The following is an 18903-nucleotide window of genomic DNA, read 5'->3' as shown; positions in this document are numbered from 1 at the left end:
TGCATCACCCTCCCATAGAGATCCAATATGGAAAACAGAATATTCACTGAGACTCCATTTATCTTCAGATATAAGCCACTTGCATTCTTGTAAGGTCCTGCTGTGGCTTGGACTTTGCAGCTCCCTGTGTTCTTTATGGTTGAGCCTGGTTTATTTTCTCACTACATTTCTCTACGTATGCATGGCTAGGCACTTTATGAGCACAATGTATTATTATTATTAAGCTTCTATTGTACAACTGTACATTTACTTTGGATTGTCACATTACTAAGTGCATTTTTCAGATATACAATAAATTATTTGTTTGTTAAAGTGACGGTAAATCCAAGCGTTTAAAAAACGCTAGGATTTACCATCACTAAAAATTAAGTGGACTTTCAGTAATCAGTAGGTAAAAAAGGGGTGCTAAACTCACTCTTTTCTGTGCCACAGTTCCTTGCCCACAGCACATCGCTCTTTACCAATGAGTGACATTTCCACCTCTAAACCAATAGGTGTTCTAGCATACAGAACACTATCAGATGCCTAGCACGGCTATTGGTTTAGAGGTGGAAACTTCACGTCATTGAGAGAACAGCGATGTGCCATGGGCATTCGTAGGCGGCCGGAGGCACAGAAAGCACCATTTTTTTTTACTAAGTGATCATTGAAAGTTCATTTTATTTTTAGTGATGGTAAATCCTAGAGTTTTTAAACGCACAGATTTACCATAACTTTAAGTGCTAAATAGCTTTTTTTTGTTAAATCGGAGGTCATTTTTCCAGCCTAAGGTATTTTAGATCCAGATAAAGATTTGTAGTCATGTATTTTGGTGCAGGTCAAAGCAAGTGGCACTGGTTCATTTCATGGTGCTAATACAATTTCACTGAAGATGGCACTGATCACCTGGGGTAGATTTACAGAGAATATGACAGAAAGGTATGCAATCTTAAAACAACAAGCTATCACAAAAGCTTCATATTCATCAACACATCAAATCATTTGACAAGAAAGGAGATTAGATAACTTAAGGCTGAAGACTGCATGTCCAGCCGACTGACTAAGAGAGAGCCCTATGCAGGGGTTCATAAGAAAGTACAGCACCTCCTTCTTAGTGCATACTGTGAGAGTTCACTGTCAAGTCTCCAATAAAATTTAAAAAACAGGCAGCACCACTTTATTCCATAAAATAGACCTCTATTATTTCATGATAAGGTGATACAACAATAACAACATTTTGTGAATCTTGCCCTTAATCATGTCATTACAGTACCGCCTAAGCCTAAGCACAACCTCCAGGACATACTTCATAGCCCAACAGCTCCCCTTTTCAAGTTTTTCTCACAGAAAAATGTGTTAAATGGACACTGAACCCAAATGTTTTCTTTCATTATTCTGATAGAGCATGCAATTTTAAGCAACTTCTAATTTACTCCTATTATTAAATTTTCTTCATTCTCATGGTATCTTTATTTGAAATGCAAGAATGTAAGTTTAGATGCCGTCCCATTTTTGTTGAATAACCTGGGTTATTCTTGCTGATTGGTGGATAAATTCATCCACTAATAATAAAAAAGTGCTGTCCAGAGACTGAACCAAAAAAGAAGCTTAGATGCCTTCTTTTTCAAATAAAGATAGCAAGTGAACGAAGAAAAATTGATAATAGGATTAAATTAGAAAATTACTTAAAATTGCATGCTCTATATGAATCACAAAAGAAAAAATGTGGGTTCAGTGTCCCTTTAAGGGTGTGAATATTTAGCCAAAATGGAATCTAAATGGTTGCATTTCATTTTTGAACAGAATGATTTTTGAAATACACATGTATTTGCAAAAATGCTTCTAATAAAAGCTTAAGCTGTTTTAAAAGAGTATATAAGTATGTACCGTGCACCAGCATTTTGAACACAGCACTTGCTCATAGAGCTTAAGGTGCTTGTACCTTATGGTAATGACTCAATTTGTTAATTGCTTACATGATACAAGCCCCACTTGTGCTCTGAGCAGCTGCAGAATATCTAGCTATGCTTCACATGCACGTGTAGAGAAAAATAGTGATACCTTTCACTAGGGTTGGTGTCACCCGGTGCGGTGACTCATGGCGTAACCCCCCCCCCCAGTATAATAGATTAACCCTTTGAGGTCCTCTCAGCCCTATAGATATATGGGGGTATCCCAAGGCTAGCTCACCACCAGCATATTAGGAAATTATACACTTACGTGGACACTGTACTGTAAAGTTGGTGACTGCCAGGTGTCAACATCTTTTCGCATATAAAAAGTGATCAAATAATCGCCATACAAGATAGCTTCTCATTTCCCAGTTCAAGAACAAATTGAAAACACATTTCCATAATCATAATGCCATTATACACAAGTTCTTTCATATATGATATATGAAAGAATTTCACTTGTGTATAATAATATTCTGATTATGACAGTCACATAAAGATAAAAAAAGCAACTCAAGTAGGAGATGTCACCTATGAGTGCCTTTGATGGTGACAGGACACAGGAGAACTGTGGCTTTGGTCTGAGGGCTGCAATCAGACAGCAGCACTGAATGCTATTACAGGAGACCAGTCACCTTTCACCAACTTGCAGATGCTGAATTGAGGATGGAAAATTCATTGTACTTGAAGAGGTTCCTGAATGAATAGAGAAACTAGCATTGCCTTTTTATTATTACTGTAAGGGCAGCAGCTATTGACAGCAAAATACTCGCATTCTTAGTTAGTGTGCTCACTCATCATTATAATAACAGCAAATGAGTGAAAAGGTTTAAGCAGTAAAATAAAGAAAGCTAAAAGTTCTACCAGTGCTCCTCAATTTTTTAATTCTAGTACCTCCAGGCTGTCATCTCTTCCTCTATCAAGTGAAGCCCACGCTTGTGGACGGGGGCAGGACCCATATCACAGAAACAAAAAGTGTGAAGCAGGGCAGGGTGCCCTGCATCATGCATAAAAAATAATAATGCCAAAAAAGATGTATTTAAAATAAAATTGCCTCCAAACTCCCAGTTATCATAGAGCTGTAGCTACACCAGCCCTAACGTAATCTCGCCCTGCCTGCGTTCCAAGCAAGTGCCTGGTTTGCCCACCCCTTAAAATGGCCCTGGTGAGCAGAGGCAGTCTGCAAAACTGTGCACTGTCAGTATTGATCATCACAGGGTCCCTCTATGCAGCTGAGTGAGTGGCTGCCGGTACACAGTGCACTGACACATAGTAATTGCAGGAGCGGCAGGAACCGTATAGTATCTGGTGTCACCCCCCCTCCCCCCCGACGGTGTCACCTGGTGTAATGATGCCACTGACTAGAAGAATTTTTGCACGTACATGTATATTGCAATATGTTTTTATAAAAGGATGTAATTCATCTATGTGCATTTAAATTTTGACAGGAATGTCCCTTCAAACAGTTCCAGTCCTCAGGACTCACTAAGAGACCAAAATTGTCTGGATTACATTGGATGAAAACAGGTTATTTAAGCACAATTAATAAGCAGCCAATTATATAATATCTTATAAAGTTCCGAAAAATCGGTTCTGTGGACTGGAATTAAAGAACCAAATCTAATCCACATCAATGTTTTCTACATTTCTGTCTTGTTTTTGCTGCAAAATGTGTTTTAAACATTTGTGAATTATTTAAAGGTGCTTTTTATAACAAGGTGGGTACTTACAATTGTGTCTGCATCCATAAAGACACATTTGGTATATTGAGTAAGTGTCCAGCACTGAAGTTTGGTAAAGGTTATTCCAAGTTCAGGTCGCTTTAATAAAGACAAATGTACTGAGTCTGCACTGTCTAATGTGTCTACTTCAATGGTTTCATCAAACACACTATTGAGGATTCCCCTGTATAAAATAAACACAGTATTAAAACGGTGGTATCAATAAAAAAGGAAGGAACATTAATTAACCTAAGGCAAATTTCAGAAGTCATGACATGTAAAGAGATTTATCAGCATTTGCTATCCCTTTCTCTGCATAAAACACATTTATTCAAGATAATATTTTTCACACGATTGACATTTTCTACAAGTTTAATTTATAGGCGTTGTTTTCTAAGACATTAAATAAAATGATTATAGTCTTTTTAATGTATCTACCTGTCCAAATAACTCCCTATTTTTTTACTAAATAAAACAAAATGAATATATTCAAAATTATTAAAATAATACACAGCTAGATTACGAGTTGGGCGTTATGAGTCAAATAGCAGCGTTGTGGCCCATAACGCATCATTTTCCCTAACGCAGCCGTTACGGGTCTTGTCGGTACCGCAAGCCTTTTAGCCTGTAACGGAACGTCAGTACCGCACTCTTAAAAATTACATTTTTAATGGGATTCCCAGAGTTTTTCTGGGAGGCTAAAAAGCGAGCGTTACAGCCTAATACGACAAGATCCGTAACGCCATCTAAAGTCAGTAACATAAAACTCATAACTAATGTGTTAAAAGGTAAACTAACACCCATAAACTACCTATTAACCCCTAAACTGATTTGAACAGCCAATAATAAGCAGCTCTAATTCCTATTGGCTGATACAAATCTTTCAGCCAATAGGAATGCAAGGGACGCCATTTTGAATCGCGTACCTTGCATTGAAGATTCAGTATACAGCGCCGACCGTATGAAGAGGATGATCCCCCCCCCCCCCCCGGATGTCTTCAGGATGGACCTGCTCCGTGCCACCGGGATAAAGATAGAAGATGCCGCCTGGATGAAGAAGAGGCCCCCTGGGTGAAGACTTCGCCACCGGGATGAAGATTGAAGAGGCCGTCTGGATGAAGACTTCTCGCCGCTTGGATGAAGCGGGACTTCAAAAACTGTAAGTGGATCGTCGGGGGTTAGTGTTAGGTTTTTTTAATGTTTTTTTGGGTGGGTTTTATTTTTAGATTAGGGTTTGGGCAGTATAAGAGCTAAATGCCATTTTAAGGACAATGCCCATACAAATGCCCTTTTCAGGGCAATGGGTAGCTTAGGTTTTTTAGATAGTTTTTTTATTTTGTGGGTTTGGGGGGGTGGGGGTTTGAAATGTTAGTGGGTGTTTGATTTTTTTTTTCACCAAAAGAGCTGATATCTTTAGGGCAATGCCATACAAAAGGCCCTTTTAAGGGCCATTGGTAGTTTATTCTAGATTAAGTTTTTTATTTTGGGGTGTTTTTTTTAATGGGTATTAGAATAGGAATACTTTTCATTATTTTTGATAATTTGTTTGTTATTTTTCGTAATGTATTTTCTTAGGGGGCGTTTGTTTTACTTTTGTAGAAAAATGAGCTATTATCATTAGGGCAATGCCCTACAAAAGGCCCTTTTAAGGTGGGGGTTTGTATACTGTTAGGGGGTGTTTGTTTGTTTTTTGTAGCAAAAGAGCGGTTTAACTTAGGGCAATGCCCTACAAAAGGCCCTTTTTAAGGCCCCCAAAAGGCCCTTTTAAGGGCCCTTGGTGGTTTGGGGGGGGGGGTTGTATACTGTTAGGGGGTCTTTGGGTTTTTTTGCAGCAAAAGAGCTGTTTAACTTAGGGCAATGCCCTACAAAAGGTCCTTTTAAGGGCCCTTGGTAGTTTATTTTAGATTAGGCTTTATATATATATATATATATATATATATATATATATATATATATATATATAGGGTATTAGAATAGGAATAATTTTAATTTTTTGGGATAATTTCGTTGTTTTGTTTTTTGTAATGGTAGTTTTTTTTATTTTTTGTAATGGTAGTTTTTTTTTTTTTTTAATTTTTGGTTTTAGTGTAAGGCAGCTTAGGTTTTATTTCACAGGTAATTTTGTATTTATTTTAACTAGGTAGTTAGTAAATAGTTAATAATTATTTACTAACTAGTCTACCTAGTTAAAATAAATACAAACTTATTTGTAAATGCAACGCGTTTCTCGGCTCATACGCCGTTTCCTCAGGCATCAGAAACGGCGTATGAGCCGAGAAACGTGTTGCATTTACAGGGGGCTTGACTGTATGCCCCTAGTTCACTCCTTTGTACATGTATTTTAATTTGTTTTTAATAAATAGTATTTTTTAATTTGTGATTTTACTTGCCTGCACCTGCTTGGAGTGGAACCTAACACACAGAATTCTGCCACTTTTGGATATTGCATCCTAAGGAAAAGTCCCTTGGTGGTGAGCTGACACACCTTACCATAATATGCCAGCTTGCTCCTACTAGCACATAAGTGTGCTCATCTAACATGTGAGTACCCAATCTTCCTTTGTGCTAAGTCAAACACCATATCCTTTGTGATCTGCACAATTTGGTGCTTTTCCTGTGTTTCATCTTTCCACTACAGTTAAAGGGACACTGAACCCACATTTTTTATTTTGTAATTCAGAAAGAGCATGCAATTTTAAGCAACTTTCTAATTTACTCCTATTATCAATTTTACTTCGTTCTCTTGCTATCATTATTTGAAAAAGAAGTCATCTAAGCTTTTTTTTGGTTTCAGTACTCTGGACATCACTTTTTTATTGGTGGATGAATGTATCCACCAATCAGCAAGGACAACCCAGGTTGTTCACCAAAAATGGGCCGGCATCTAAACTTACATTCTTGCATTTCAAATAAAGATACCAAGAGAATGAAGAAAATTTGATAATAGGAGTAAATTAGAAAGTTGCTTAAAATTTCATGCTCAATCTGAATCACGAAAGAAATTTTTTTGGTACAGTGTCCCTTTAATGACTGATATCCTCTGTGGGTGAGCTGTCACACCTGATAAAATCTGCAGCCTATCCCTACAAGCACATAGGTGTGCTCCAGAGCCTTGCGAGTACCCATTTGGCTTTTTTTCTGTGGTTTTGTGCTTATTTGATGATACTACACATGAGGCGCCCCTTTGTTTTGTCTTTTATATAGCATCTCTGGACCATTCTTGGTGAGGAGGAGGCTGCCATTGTTGGGAAGAAAGATACACTTCTTAATCTGAAATTGAACTTTCCTTTAATATGCCAAATTGCTGGCAATTCTAATTTTATTTATATGCTCATATATCATTGAGGTTATTATTAGCTATTTATTAGCGCTCACCCTTTTGTTGTGTAGATAATTCCCCTTATTAGTTTTGTGGCCCTTCTCTGAACTTTTTTTTAACTCTGCTGCAATGTCTCTTTTGAGCTTGGTCCCAGAACTACACTTCATATTCAAGGTGAGGTCTTACTAGGGATTTATATAGTGACAGAATGATGCTTTCCTCTCTTGTATAAATGCATCTTTAAATACATACTAGTATCTTATTAGCCTTAGAAGTCACTGCCTTGCATTGTGCACCCATTTTTATCTTATTATCTATTAGTACGCTTCAATCTCTTTCCTTCTTTCTCTTTTGCTAAATCAAGTCCAATTTAAATAATAGTTTGCCTGCTTATTTTACTTCCAAAATGTAGAACCTTACATTTTCCAGTATTAAATGTAATTTTCCATTTTCCAGCCCATTCTTCCAATTTTTGTAAATCCCTTGCAAAGCAATTTCATCCTGCACTGACCTAATGACCTTACACAACTTTGTATCATCTGCAAAAATAGAGCTGCTACTATTTAACCCTTGCTCCAAGTCATTAATAAAAATATTAAAAAGAACAGAGCCTAGTACTGATCCCTGGGGGACACCACTGATTACCTTTGTCCAATCTGAGTAGGATCCATTTACTACTACTCGTTGCTCCCTGTCTTTTATCCAGTTATTAATCCATGAGCTAACATTTTCAGATATACAACAATCTCTCATGTGGCATTGTATCAAAAGCCTTTGCAAAATCCAAGTTTATCACATCAACTAATTCCCTTTTATCTATATTTTTACTTCCTTCCTCATATAATCTATTTAGATTAGTTGGACATGGTCTATTTCTCATAAAATAATGCTGATTTAAATGTAAAATCTTGTTTACAAAATATACTAAGCAATTGAATCCTTTATAATCCCTTCAAGTATCTTTCCCACTACCGATGTCAGACTTACTGGTTTATAGCTTCTTGGATCAGCCCTGCTTCCCTTTTTAAAAAGGGTCACCAAATCAGCTTTGTGCCAGTACTGGTGTACTATGTCTGAGGATAATGAGTCTTGAATAATTAAAAGCAGAGGTTTGGCTATAACAGTGCTAAAATTCCCTTAAAACTCTTGGGTGTATTCCATCTGGACCTGGAGTTTTATTTACCATAATATCATCCAGTTTTTTCCTCATATCCTCTAGACATAACCCAGTTATTGATACGGGCTTACAGTATATGTTCTAGTTTTTTTCAATATATCCCCCATTGCTTACTCTCTTGTGTATACTGAAGAAAAGGACTGGTTTAATACCTCAGCATTCTCTCTGTCACTGTTAATCATGCTACCCTTCTCACAATTTAATGTACCCATATTTTCCTTAGATCTGTTGCAATTTATATATGTAAAAAAAACTTTATATGGTTTGCAATTAATATTTAATTTTCAATTTTGGCTAATGTGATTGCTTTATTGCATGCTTTGTTGCATTCCTTATATATTTGGAATGTTGAGTCTGTACTATTTTCTATAAATAATGGAAATGCCCTATGTTTTTTTTAATAATTTCTCTTAACACATTTTTATTTAGCGACATTGGGTTGCATGTATTTCTTTTACTTTTTTTTTTATAACCAAGTGGTATGTTTTGATGTGTATATTTGTTTAACAAAGTTATACATGTTATCCATGTATCCTCTGTTTTTGTTATTGGTTTACATTGGTTTAGAACTCTTCACTGAGGCTTTTTTTCAATATCCTATGATGTTCACTAAATTCTGTGCAGATTCACTTAAACACAAAACATACACCTAGATTACAAGTTTTGCGCTATAGACGATGCGAAAGGAACGCAACAAAAGTTACATTATTTCGACCTCCATAGCGCTGCCATTTACGAGTTTTGGAAAAGCCGCCTTGTGTGTGCGATATGGTGGCGATTAGCTCCATACCGCACAAAATACAAGCACTGCTTTGACGTGCTCGTGCACGCTTTCCCCATAGACATCAGTGGGGAGAGAGTGTTAGAAAAAAAACCTAACACCTGCGATCGCGGAATGAAAAGCTCCGTAACGCAACCCCATTGATGTCTATGGGGGAAAAAAACACCCTAACATAAACCCCACGTCTAAACACCCCTAATTTGCTGCCCCCGACATTGCCGACACCTACATAATGTTATTAACCGCTAATCTGCCGCTCCCAACATCGCAGACACCAAAATAAATCTATTAACCCCTAATCTGCCGCTCCTGATATCGCTGCCACTATAATAAAGTTATTAACCCCTATTCCCCCGCACCCCAACATTGCCCACACTATAATAAAGATATTAACCCCTATTCTGCCACTCCCTGACATCGCCGCCACTAAATAAAGTTATTAACCCCTAAACCTCTGGCCTCCCACATCACCGCCACTAAATAAACCTATTAACCCCTAAACCGCCAGCCCCCACATTGCCAAAAACTAAATCAAACTATTAACCCCTAAACCTAACAACCCCCTAACTTTAAATTAAAATTACAAGATCCCTATCTTAAAATAAATAAAAACTTAACTGTGAAATTAAAAAAAAACTAACGCCTAGATTTAGAGTTCTGCGTTAGCCGTCAAAACCAGCGTTAGGGGGTCCTAACGCTGGTTTTGGCCGCCCGCTGGTATTTAGAGTCAGTCAGGAAAGGGTCTAACGCTCACTTTCCAGCCACGACTTTTCCATACCGCAGATCCCCTTACATCAATTGCGTATCCTATCTTTTCAATGGGATCTTTCTAACGCTGGTATTTAGAGTCTTGGCTGAAGTGAGCGTTAGAACTCTAACGACTAAACTCCAGCCGAAGAAAAAAGCCAGGAGTTAAGAGCTTTCTGGGCTAACTCCGGTTCATAAAGCTCTTAACTACTGTGCTCTTAAGTATACTAACACCCATAAACTACCTATGTACCCCTAAACCGAGGTCCCCCCACATCGCCGCCACTCTATTAAATTTTTTTAACCCCTAATCTGCCGACCGCACACCGCCGCAACCTACATTATCCCTATGTACCCCTAATCTGCTGCCCCTAACATCGCCGACCCCTACATTATATTTATTACCCCCTAATCTGCCCCCCCCCCCAATGTCGCCGCTACCTACCTACAATTATTAACCCCTAATCTGCCGACCGGACCTCACCACTACTATAATAAATGTATTAACCCCTAAACCGCCTCACTCCCGCCTCGCAAACCCTATAATAAATAGTATTAACCCCTAATCTGCCCTCCATAACTTCGCCGACACCTAACTTCAAGTATTAACCCCTAATCTGCGACCGGACCTCGCCGCTACTCTAATAAATGTATTAACCCCTAAAGCTAAGTCTAACTCTAACCCTAACACCCCCCTAAGTTAAATATAATTTAAATCTAACGAAATAAAATAATTCTTATTAAATAAATTAATCCTATTTAAAGCTAAATATTTACCTGTAAAATAAACCCTAACATAGCTACAATATAAATAATAATTATATTGTAGCTATTTTAGGATTAATATTTATTTTACAGGCAACTTTGTACTTATTTTAACCAGGTACAATAGCTATTAAATAGTTAATAACTATTTAATAGCTACCTAGTTAAAATAATTACAAAATTACCTGTAAAATAAATCCTAACCTAAGTTACAATTAAACCTAACACTACACTATCAATAAATTAAATAAATAAACTATCTACAATTATCTACAATTAAATCAACTAAACTAAATTACAAAAACAAACACTAAATTACAAAAAAAAAAAACACTAAATTACAAAAAATAAAAAAAGATTAGAAGAATTTTAAACTAATTACACCTACTCTAAGCCCCCTAAAAAAATAACAAAGCCCCCCAAAATAAAAAAAATGCCCTACCCTATTCTAAAATAAAAATTGAACAGCTCTTTACCTTACCAGCCCTTAAAAGGGCCTTTTGCTGGGCATGCCCCAAAGAAAACAGCTCTTTTGCATTTAAATAAACATACAATACCCCCCAACATTACAACCCACCACCCACATACCCCTAATCTAACCCAAACCCCCCTTAAAAAACCTAACACTAAGCCCCTGAAGATCTTCCTACCTTGTCTTCACCACGCCGGGTATCACCGATCCGTCCAGAAGAGGGTCCGAAGTCTTCCTCCTATCCGGCAAGAAGAGGTCCAGAAGAGGGTCCGAAGTCTTCATCCTATCCGGCAAGAAGAGGAGATCCGGACTGGCAAACATCTTCATCCAAGCGGCATCTTCTATCTTCTTCCATCCGGCGCGAAGCGGGACCATCTTGAAGCAGCCGACGCGGATCCATCCTCTTCTAACGACGTCCTAAGTCCGAATGAAGATTCCTTTAAATGACATCATTCAAGATGGCTTCCCTCGAATTCCGATTGGCTGATAGGATTCTATCAGCCAATCGGAATTAAGGTAGGAAAAATCTGATTGGCTGATTGAATCCGCCAGATTCAAGTTCAATCAGATTGGCTGATCCAATCAGCCAATCAGATTGAGCTTGCATTCTATTGGCTGTTCCGATCAGCCAATAGAATGCAAGCTCAATCTGATTGGCTGAGGATGGATCCACGTCGGCTGCTTCAAAATGGTCCCGCTCCGCGCCGGATGGAAGAAGATAGAAGATGCCGCTTGGATGAAGATGTTTGCCGGTCCGGATCTCCTCTTCTTGCCGATAGGATGAAGACTTCGGACCCTCTTCTGGACGGATCGGTGATACCCGGCATGGTGAAGCAAGGTAGGAATATCTTCAGGGGCTTAGTGTTAGGTTTTTTAAGGGGGGTTTGGGTTAGATTAGGGGTATGTGGGTGGTGGGTTGTAATGTTGGGGGGTATTGTATGTTTATTTAAATGCAAAAGAGCTGTTTTCTTTGGGGCATGCCCCGCAAAAGGCCCTTTTAAGGGCTGGTAAGGTAAAAGAGCTGTTAACTTTTTATTTTAGAATAGGGTAGGGCATTTTTTTATTTTGGGGGCTTTGTTATTTTTTTAGGGGGCTTAGAGTAAGTGTAATTAGTTTAAAATTCTTGTAATCTTTTTTTATTTTTTGTAATTTAGTGTTTTTTTGTTTTTGTAATTTAATGTTTGTTTTTTTTGTAATTTAGTTTAGTTGATTTAATTGTAGATAATTGTAGATAGTTTAATTAATTTATTGATAGTGTAGTGTTAGGTTTAATTGTAACTTAGGTTAGGATTTATTTTACAGGTAATTTTGTAATTATTTTAACTAGGTAGCTATTAAATAGTTCTTAACTATTTAATAGCTATTGTACCTAGTTAAAATAAATACAAAGTTTCCTGTAAAATAAATATTAATCCTAAAATAGCTACAATATAATTATTCTTTAAATTGTAGCTATATTAGAATTTATTTTACAGGTAAGTATTTAGCTTTAAATAGGATTAATTTATTTAATAAGAATTATTTTATTTCGTTAGAATAAAATTATATTTAACTTAGGGGGGTGTTAGTGTTAGGGTTAGACTTAGCTTTAGGGGTTAATACATTTATTAGAGTAGCGGTGAGGTCCGGTCGGCAGATTAGGGGTTAATAATTGTAGGTAGGTAGCGGCGACGTTGGGGGGGGCAGATTAGGGGTTAATAAATATAATATAGGGGTCGGCGGTGTTAGGGGCAGAAGATTACAGGTACATAGGGATAACGTAGGTTGCGGCGGTGTACGGAGCGGCAGATTGGGGGTTAAAAATAATATGCAGGGGTCAGCGATAGCGGGGGCAGCAGATTAGGGGTTAATAAGTGTATGGCTAGGGGTGTTTAGACTCAGGGTACATGTTAGGGTGTTAGGTGCAGACTTAGAGAGTGTTTCCCCATAGGAAACAATGGGGCTGCGTTAGGAGCTGAACGCTGCTTTTTTGCAGGTGTTAGGTTTTTTTTCAGCTCAAACTGCCCCATTGTTTCCTATGGGGGAATCGTGCACGAACACGTTTTTGAGGCTGGCCGCGTCCGTAAGCACCGCTGATATTGAGAGTTGCAGTGGCGGTAAATATGCCTGTACGCTCCCTTTTTGGAGCCTAACGCAGCCTTTCTGAGAACTCTAAATACCAGCGTTGTTTAAAAGGTGCGGGGGGGGAAAGCACGTGTAGCTAACGCACCCCTTTGGCCGCAGAACTCTAAATCTAGGCGTAAGTTTAAACTACTGTATATATTAAACTAACATTACTATTACACTAAAATTAAAATAACTATCAATTAAATAAATTAAATTACAAATTAAAAAAAACCTAAAGCTACTAAAAAAATAATAATCTACAATTACAAAAAATAAAAAATACTAAATTACAAAAAATAAAAACATACTAAAGTACAAAAAATAACAAACACTAAATTACCAAAAATAACAAAAGAAATTAACCAAAATAAAAACAATTACACCTAATCTAATAGCCCTATAAAAATAAAAAAGCCCCCCAAAATAAAAAAAAACCTAGCCTACAATAAACTACCAATAGCCCTTAAAAGGGCCTTTTGTAGAGCATTGCCCTAAAGAAATCAGGTCTTATCCCTGTAAAAAAAAATACAAAGACCCCCCAACAGTAAAACCCACCACCCAACCAAACCTAACTCTAAAAAAAAAACTAAGCTACCCATTGCCCTGAAAAGGGCATTTGTATCGGCATTGCCCTTAAAAGGGCATTCAGCTCTTTTTCATTGCCCTTAAAAGGGCATTTAGCTCTTTTAAGAAAGTCCAAAACCCTAATCTAAAAAAAAAAAAACACCCAAAAAAGTTTAAAAAAAACTAACACTAACCCCCGATGATCCACTTACAGTTTTTGAAGTTCGGACATCCAGGCGGCGAGAAATCTTTATCCATCCAGGCAGCAACTTCTATCTTCATCCAAGTGGCATCTTCTATCTTCATCCCGGCGGCGCAGAGCGGCTCCATCCTGAAGACATCCGGTGCGGAGCATCTTCTTTATACGGTCTATGCCGTATATTGAATCTTCAATGCAAGGGAGTCTTTTCAAAATGGCGTCCCTTGCATTCCTATTGGCTGATTTGATTTTGGAAATTTGAATATCCAAAAGAATTTCAGTAGCTCTCATCCTATTGGCTGATTTGAACAGCCAATATGATTTCAGTAGCTCTCATCCTATTGGCTGATTTGAATTTCCAAAATCAAATGAGCCAATAGGAATGCAAGGGACGCCATTTTGAAAAGGCTCCCTTGTATTGAAGCTTCAGTATACGGCGGCGACCGTATGAAGAGGATGCTCCGCGCCGTGTTTGTTATTTTTTATACTTTAGTATTTTTTTATTTTTTTGTAAGTTAGTATTTTTTAATTTTGTAATTGTAGATTTAATTTTATTTAGTAGGGTTAGGTTTTTTTAATGTTTAATTTAATTTATTTAATTTGTAGTTATTTTAATTTAAGTATAATAGCAATGTTAGCTTAATTTATAGTTTAAATTTAGTTTTTTTTAATTTCCCAGGTAAGTTTTAATTTATTTTAAGATAGGGATCTTGTAATTTTAATTTAAAGTTATTAGATTGTCAGGTTTAGGGGTTAATAGTTTTTGGCGATGTGGGGGCTGGCGGTTTAGGGGTTAATAGGTTAATTTAGTGGTAGTGATGTGGGAGGCCAGAGGTTTAAGGGTTAATAACTTTATTTAGTGGCGGCGATGTCGGGGAGCAGCAGAATAGGGGTTAATAGCTTTATTATAGTGTGGGCGATGTTGGGGTGTGAGGGAATAGGGGTTAATAACTTTAGTATAGTGGCGACGATGTCGGGGAGCTGCGGAATAGGGGTTAATACATTTTATTAGTGGCAGCGATTTAACATTTTAGTTATGAGATTTGTGTAACAGTTTAGTTGCGTAAAACTCACAACTACTGGTCTCAGATTGCGGAACGGATTGTGTCGTTATAGGGTGTAACGCAAGCTTTTTAGCCTAGATTTAACCAAATAAATATTAGGTTAAAGGGGCTTGATGAAAAATGAATAATAAAAAAAGTTCAATGCACTTTGATAATGCCTACTTTTCCTGTAATTTACATTGCTTTTCGGTGTCCCTTGAAAGGCTGGAGTGCATCCTATAGGACTCAGAACCTTGCAACATTCCATGTGAGGCGGTAACAAGAGAGGAGGAGAGTAGAAAGTCGTGAGCAGAGAGAAGGGGACAGAAGGGAGAGTATCTGCAGACAAAAGGGTCTATCTATCAAGTTCCGAAAGGAGCTTGATGCCCCGTGTTTCTGGCAAGCCTGCAGGCTCGACAGGAACAGCAGTTATGTAGCAGTGGTCTAAAGACCGCTGCTCCATAACCCTGTTCGCCTGCTCTGAGGAGGCGGACAGATATCGCTGGAATTCAACCCGATCGAGAACGATCGGGTTGATTGGCACCTCCCTGCTGGCGGCCGATTGCCTGCGAGTCTGCAGGGGACAGCATTGCACCAGCAGCTCTTGTGAGCTGATGGTGCTATGCTGAATACGGAGAGCGTATTGCTATCCACATTCAGCAAGGTCTTGCGGACCTGATCCGCACTGTCGGATCAGGTCCGCAAGACCTATGATAAATAGACCTCCTTGTCTGAGATATAGGGGGGAGCAGTGCAGTTTAGGACCTTGTATGTCAGAGTCAGAATTTTGTGTTTAACCCTGGAGGCAAGAGGAAGCCAGTGAAGGGATTGGTAGAGAGGTGCAGCAGATGAAGAGCGACGAGTAAGGAAGATGAGTCTGGAAAGGCATTCATTATGTATTGTAAAGGAGCTAGGTGACAGCTAGGGAGACCAGAGAGGACGGAGTTGCAGTGGTCGAGGCAGGAAAGGATGAGAGAATGGATTAAAATCTTAGTTGTGTCTTGTGTAAGGAAATGTCTAATTTTAGAGATGTTTTCAAGGTGGAAGCAGCAGGCTTTAGCCAAGGACTGAATGTGAGGAGTGAAAGAAAGATCTAAGTCAAATGTGACCCCAAGACATCGGGCATGCGGGGTAGGGGTAATGATGGAGTTGTCGACAGTTATAGAAAGATGCGGGTGGAGAATTTGGAAGAAGGAGGGAAAATAAGGAGCTCCATTTTGGAGAGAATCGTTAAATTATATTTAACTTAGGGGGGTGTTAGTGTTAGGGTTAGACTTAGCTTTAGGGGTTAATACATTTATTAGAGTAGCGGTGAGGTCCGGTCGGCAGATTAGGGGTTAATAATTGTAGGTAGGTAGCGGCGACGTTGGGGGGGGCAGATTAGGGGTTAATAAATATAATATAGGGGTCGGCGGTGTTAGGGGCAGAAGATTACAGGTACATAGGGATAACGTAGGTTGCGGCGGTGTACGGAGCGGCAGATTGGGGGTTAAAAATAATATGCAGGGGTCAGCGATAGCGGGGGCAGCAGATTAGGGGTTAATAAGTGTATGGCTAGGGGTGTTTAGACTCAGGGTACATGTTAGGGTGTTAGGTGCAGACTTAGAGAGTGTTTCCCCATAGGAAACAATGGGGCTGCGTTAGGAGCTGAACGCTGCTTTTTTGCAGGTGTTAGGTTTTTTTTCAGCTCAAACTGCCCCATTGTTTCCTATGGGGGAATCGTGCACGAACACGTTTTTGAGGCTGGCCGCGTCCGTAAGCACCGCTGATATTGAGAGTTGCAGTGGCGGTAAATATGCCTGTACGCTCCCTTTTTGGAGCCTAACGCAGCCTTTCTGAGAACTCTAAATACCAGCGTTGTTTAAAAGGTGCGGGGGGGGGGGAAAGCACGTGTAGCTAACGCACCCCTTTGGCCGCAGAACTCTAAATCTAGGCGTAAGTTTAAACTACTGTATATATTAAACTAACATTACTATTACACTAAAATTAAAATAACTATCAATTAAATAAATTAAATTACAAATTAAAAAAAACCTAAAGCTACTAAAAAAATAATAATCTACAATTACAAAAAATAAAAAATACTAAATTACAAAAAATAAAAACATACTAAAGTACAAAAAATAACAAACACTAAATTACCAAAAATAACAAAAGAAATTAACCAAAATAAAAACAATTACACCTAATCTAATAGCCCTATAAAAATAAAAAAGCCCCCCAAAATAAAAAAAAACCTAGCCTACAATAAACTACCAATAGCCCTTAAAAGGGCCTTTTGTAGAGCATTGCCCTAAAGAAATCAGGTCTTATCCCTGTAAAAAAAAAAATACAAAGACCCCCCAACAGTAAAACCCACCACCCAACCAAACCTAACTCTAAAAAAAAAACTAAGCTACCCATTGCCCTGAAAAGGGCATTTGTATCGGCATTGCCCTTAAAAGGGCATTCAGCTCTTTTTCATTGCCCTTAAAAGGGCATTTAGCTCTTTTAAGAAAGTCCAAAACCCTAATCAAAAAAAAAAAAAACACCCAAAAAAGTTTAAAAAAAACTAACACTAACCCCCGATGATCCACTTACAGTTTTTGAAGTTCGGACATCCAGGCGGCGAGAAATCTTTATCCATCCAGGCAGCAACTTCTATCTTCATCCAAGTGGCATCTTCTATCTTCATCCCGGCGGCGCAGAGCGGCTCCATCCTGAAGACATCCGGTGCGGAGCATCTTCTTTATACGGTCTATGCCGTATATTGAATCTTCAATGCAAGGGAGTCTTTTCAAAATGGCGTCCCTTGCATTCCTATTGGCTGATTTGATTTTGGAAATTTGAATATCCAAAAGAATTTCAGTAGCTCTCATCCTATTGGCTGATTTGAACAGCCAATATGATTTCAGTAGCTCTCATCCTATTGGCTGATTTGAATTTCCAAAATCAAATGAGCCAATAGGAATGCAAGGGACGCCATTTTGAAAAGGCTCCCTTGTATTGAAGCTTCAGTATACGGCGGCGACCGTATGAAGAGGATGCTCCGCGCCGTGTTTGTTATTTTTTATACTTTAGTATTTTTTTATTTTTTTGTAAGTTAGTATTTTTTAATTTTGTAATTGTAGATTTAATTTTATTTAGTAGGGTTAGGTTTTTTTAATGTTTAATTTAATTTATTTAATTTGTAGTTATTTTAATTTAAGTATAATAGCAATGTTAGCTTAATTTATAGTTTAAATTTAGTTTTTTTTAATTTCCCAGGTAAGTTTTAATTTATTTTAAGATAGGGATCTTGTAATTTTAATTTAAAGTTATTAGATTGTCAGGTTTAGGGGTTAATAGTTTTTGGCGATGTGGGGGCTGGCGGTTTAGGGGTTAATAGGTTAATTTAGTGGTAGTGATGTGGGAGGCCAGAGGTTTAAGGGTTAATAACTTTATTTAGTGGCGGCGATGTCGGGGAGCAGCAGAATAGGGGTTAATAGCTTTATTATAGTGTGGGCGATGTTGGGGTGTGAGGGAATAGGGGTTAATAACTTTAGTATAGTGGCGACGATGTCGGGGAGCTGCGGAATAGGGGTTAATACATTTTATTAGTGGCAGCGATTTAACATTTTAGTTATGAGATTTGTGTAACAGTTTAGTTGCGTAAAACTCACAACTACTGGTCTCAGATTGCGGAACGGATTGTGTCGTTATAGGGTGTAACGCAAGCTTTTTAGCCTCCCCACAAAACCTGTAATGGCAGCGCTATGGAAATCCCACACAAAAACATCATTTTTTTGAGTGCGGGACTGACGTTGAGTTACAGGCTAAAATGCTTGCGGTACAGATATACCGACAAGACTCGTAATGGCTGCGTTGCTGTTTTAACGCTGAAATGGACATTTTTTTCAGAGTTAAAACACAAACGCAAAACTCGCAATCTAGGTGAAAGACAATTGTCAATACATATGTGCACCAATAAAATATTGAGCAATAGAAAACCATAGAATTTAGCATTTTATAAATCACAGTTTTTCATCTGAAAATGAGCTAAAACAGAAACTGAAGCCCTTGGATATTGTATTTAGTATATTTATTGTATATATAAACA

General features: G+C 38.1%; 1 protein-coding gene across 3 annotated transcripts in view; it reads right to left on the bottom strand.

Annotated features, from left to right (window-relative positions):
* The window catches only part of GYG2 (glycogenin 2), a 213211-nt gene that overhangs the window by 160287 nt on the left and 34021 nt on the right, over nucleotides 1–18903 (bottom strand). For all 3 annotated transcript variants that reach the window (XM_053706438.1, XM_053706440.1, XM_053706439.1), the window contains exon 4: nucleotides 3662–3836. In XM_053706438.1, the coding sequence (XP_053562413.1) occupies nucleotides 3662–3836 (175 nt within the window). The remainder of the gene's footprint in view (nucleotides 1–3661; nucleotides 3837–18903) is intronic.

The sequence above is a fragment of the Bombina bombina genome, chromosome 3 (genome assembly GCF_027579735.1).
Source record: "Bombina bombina isolate aBomBom1 chromosome 3, aBomBom1.pri, whole genome shotgun sequence".
In the NCBI taxonomy this organism is placed as follows: Eukaryota; Metazoa; Chordata; class Amphibia; order Anura; family Bombinatoridae; genus Bombina; species Bombina bombina.
The sequence above is the reverse complement of the archived record's forward strand: the minus strand, read 5'-3'. Positions and strand labels throughout refer to the sequence as shown.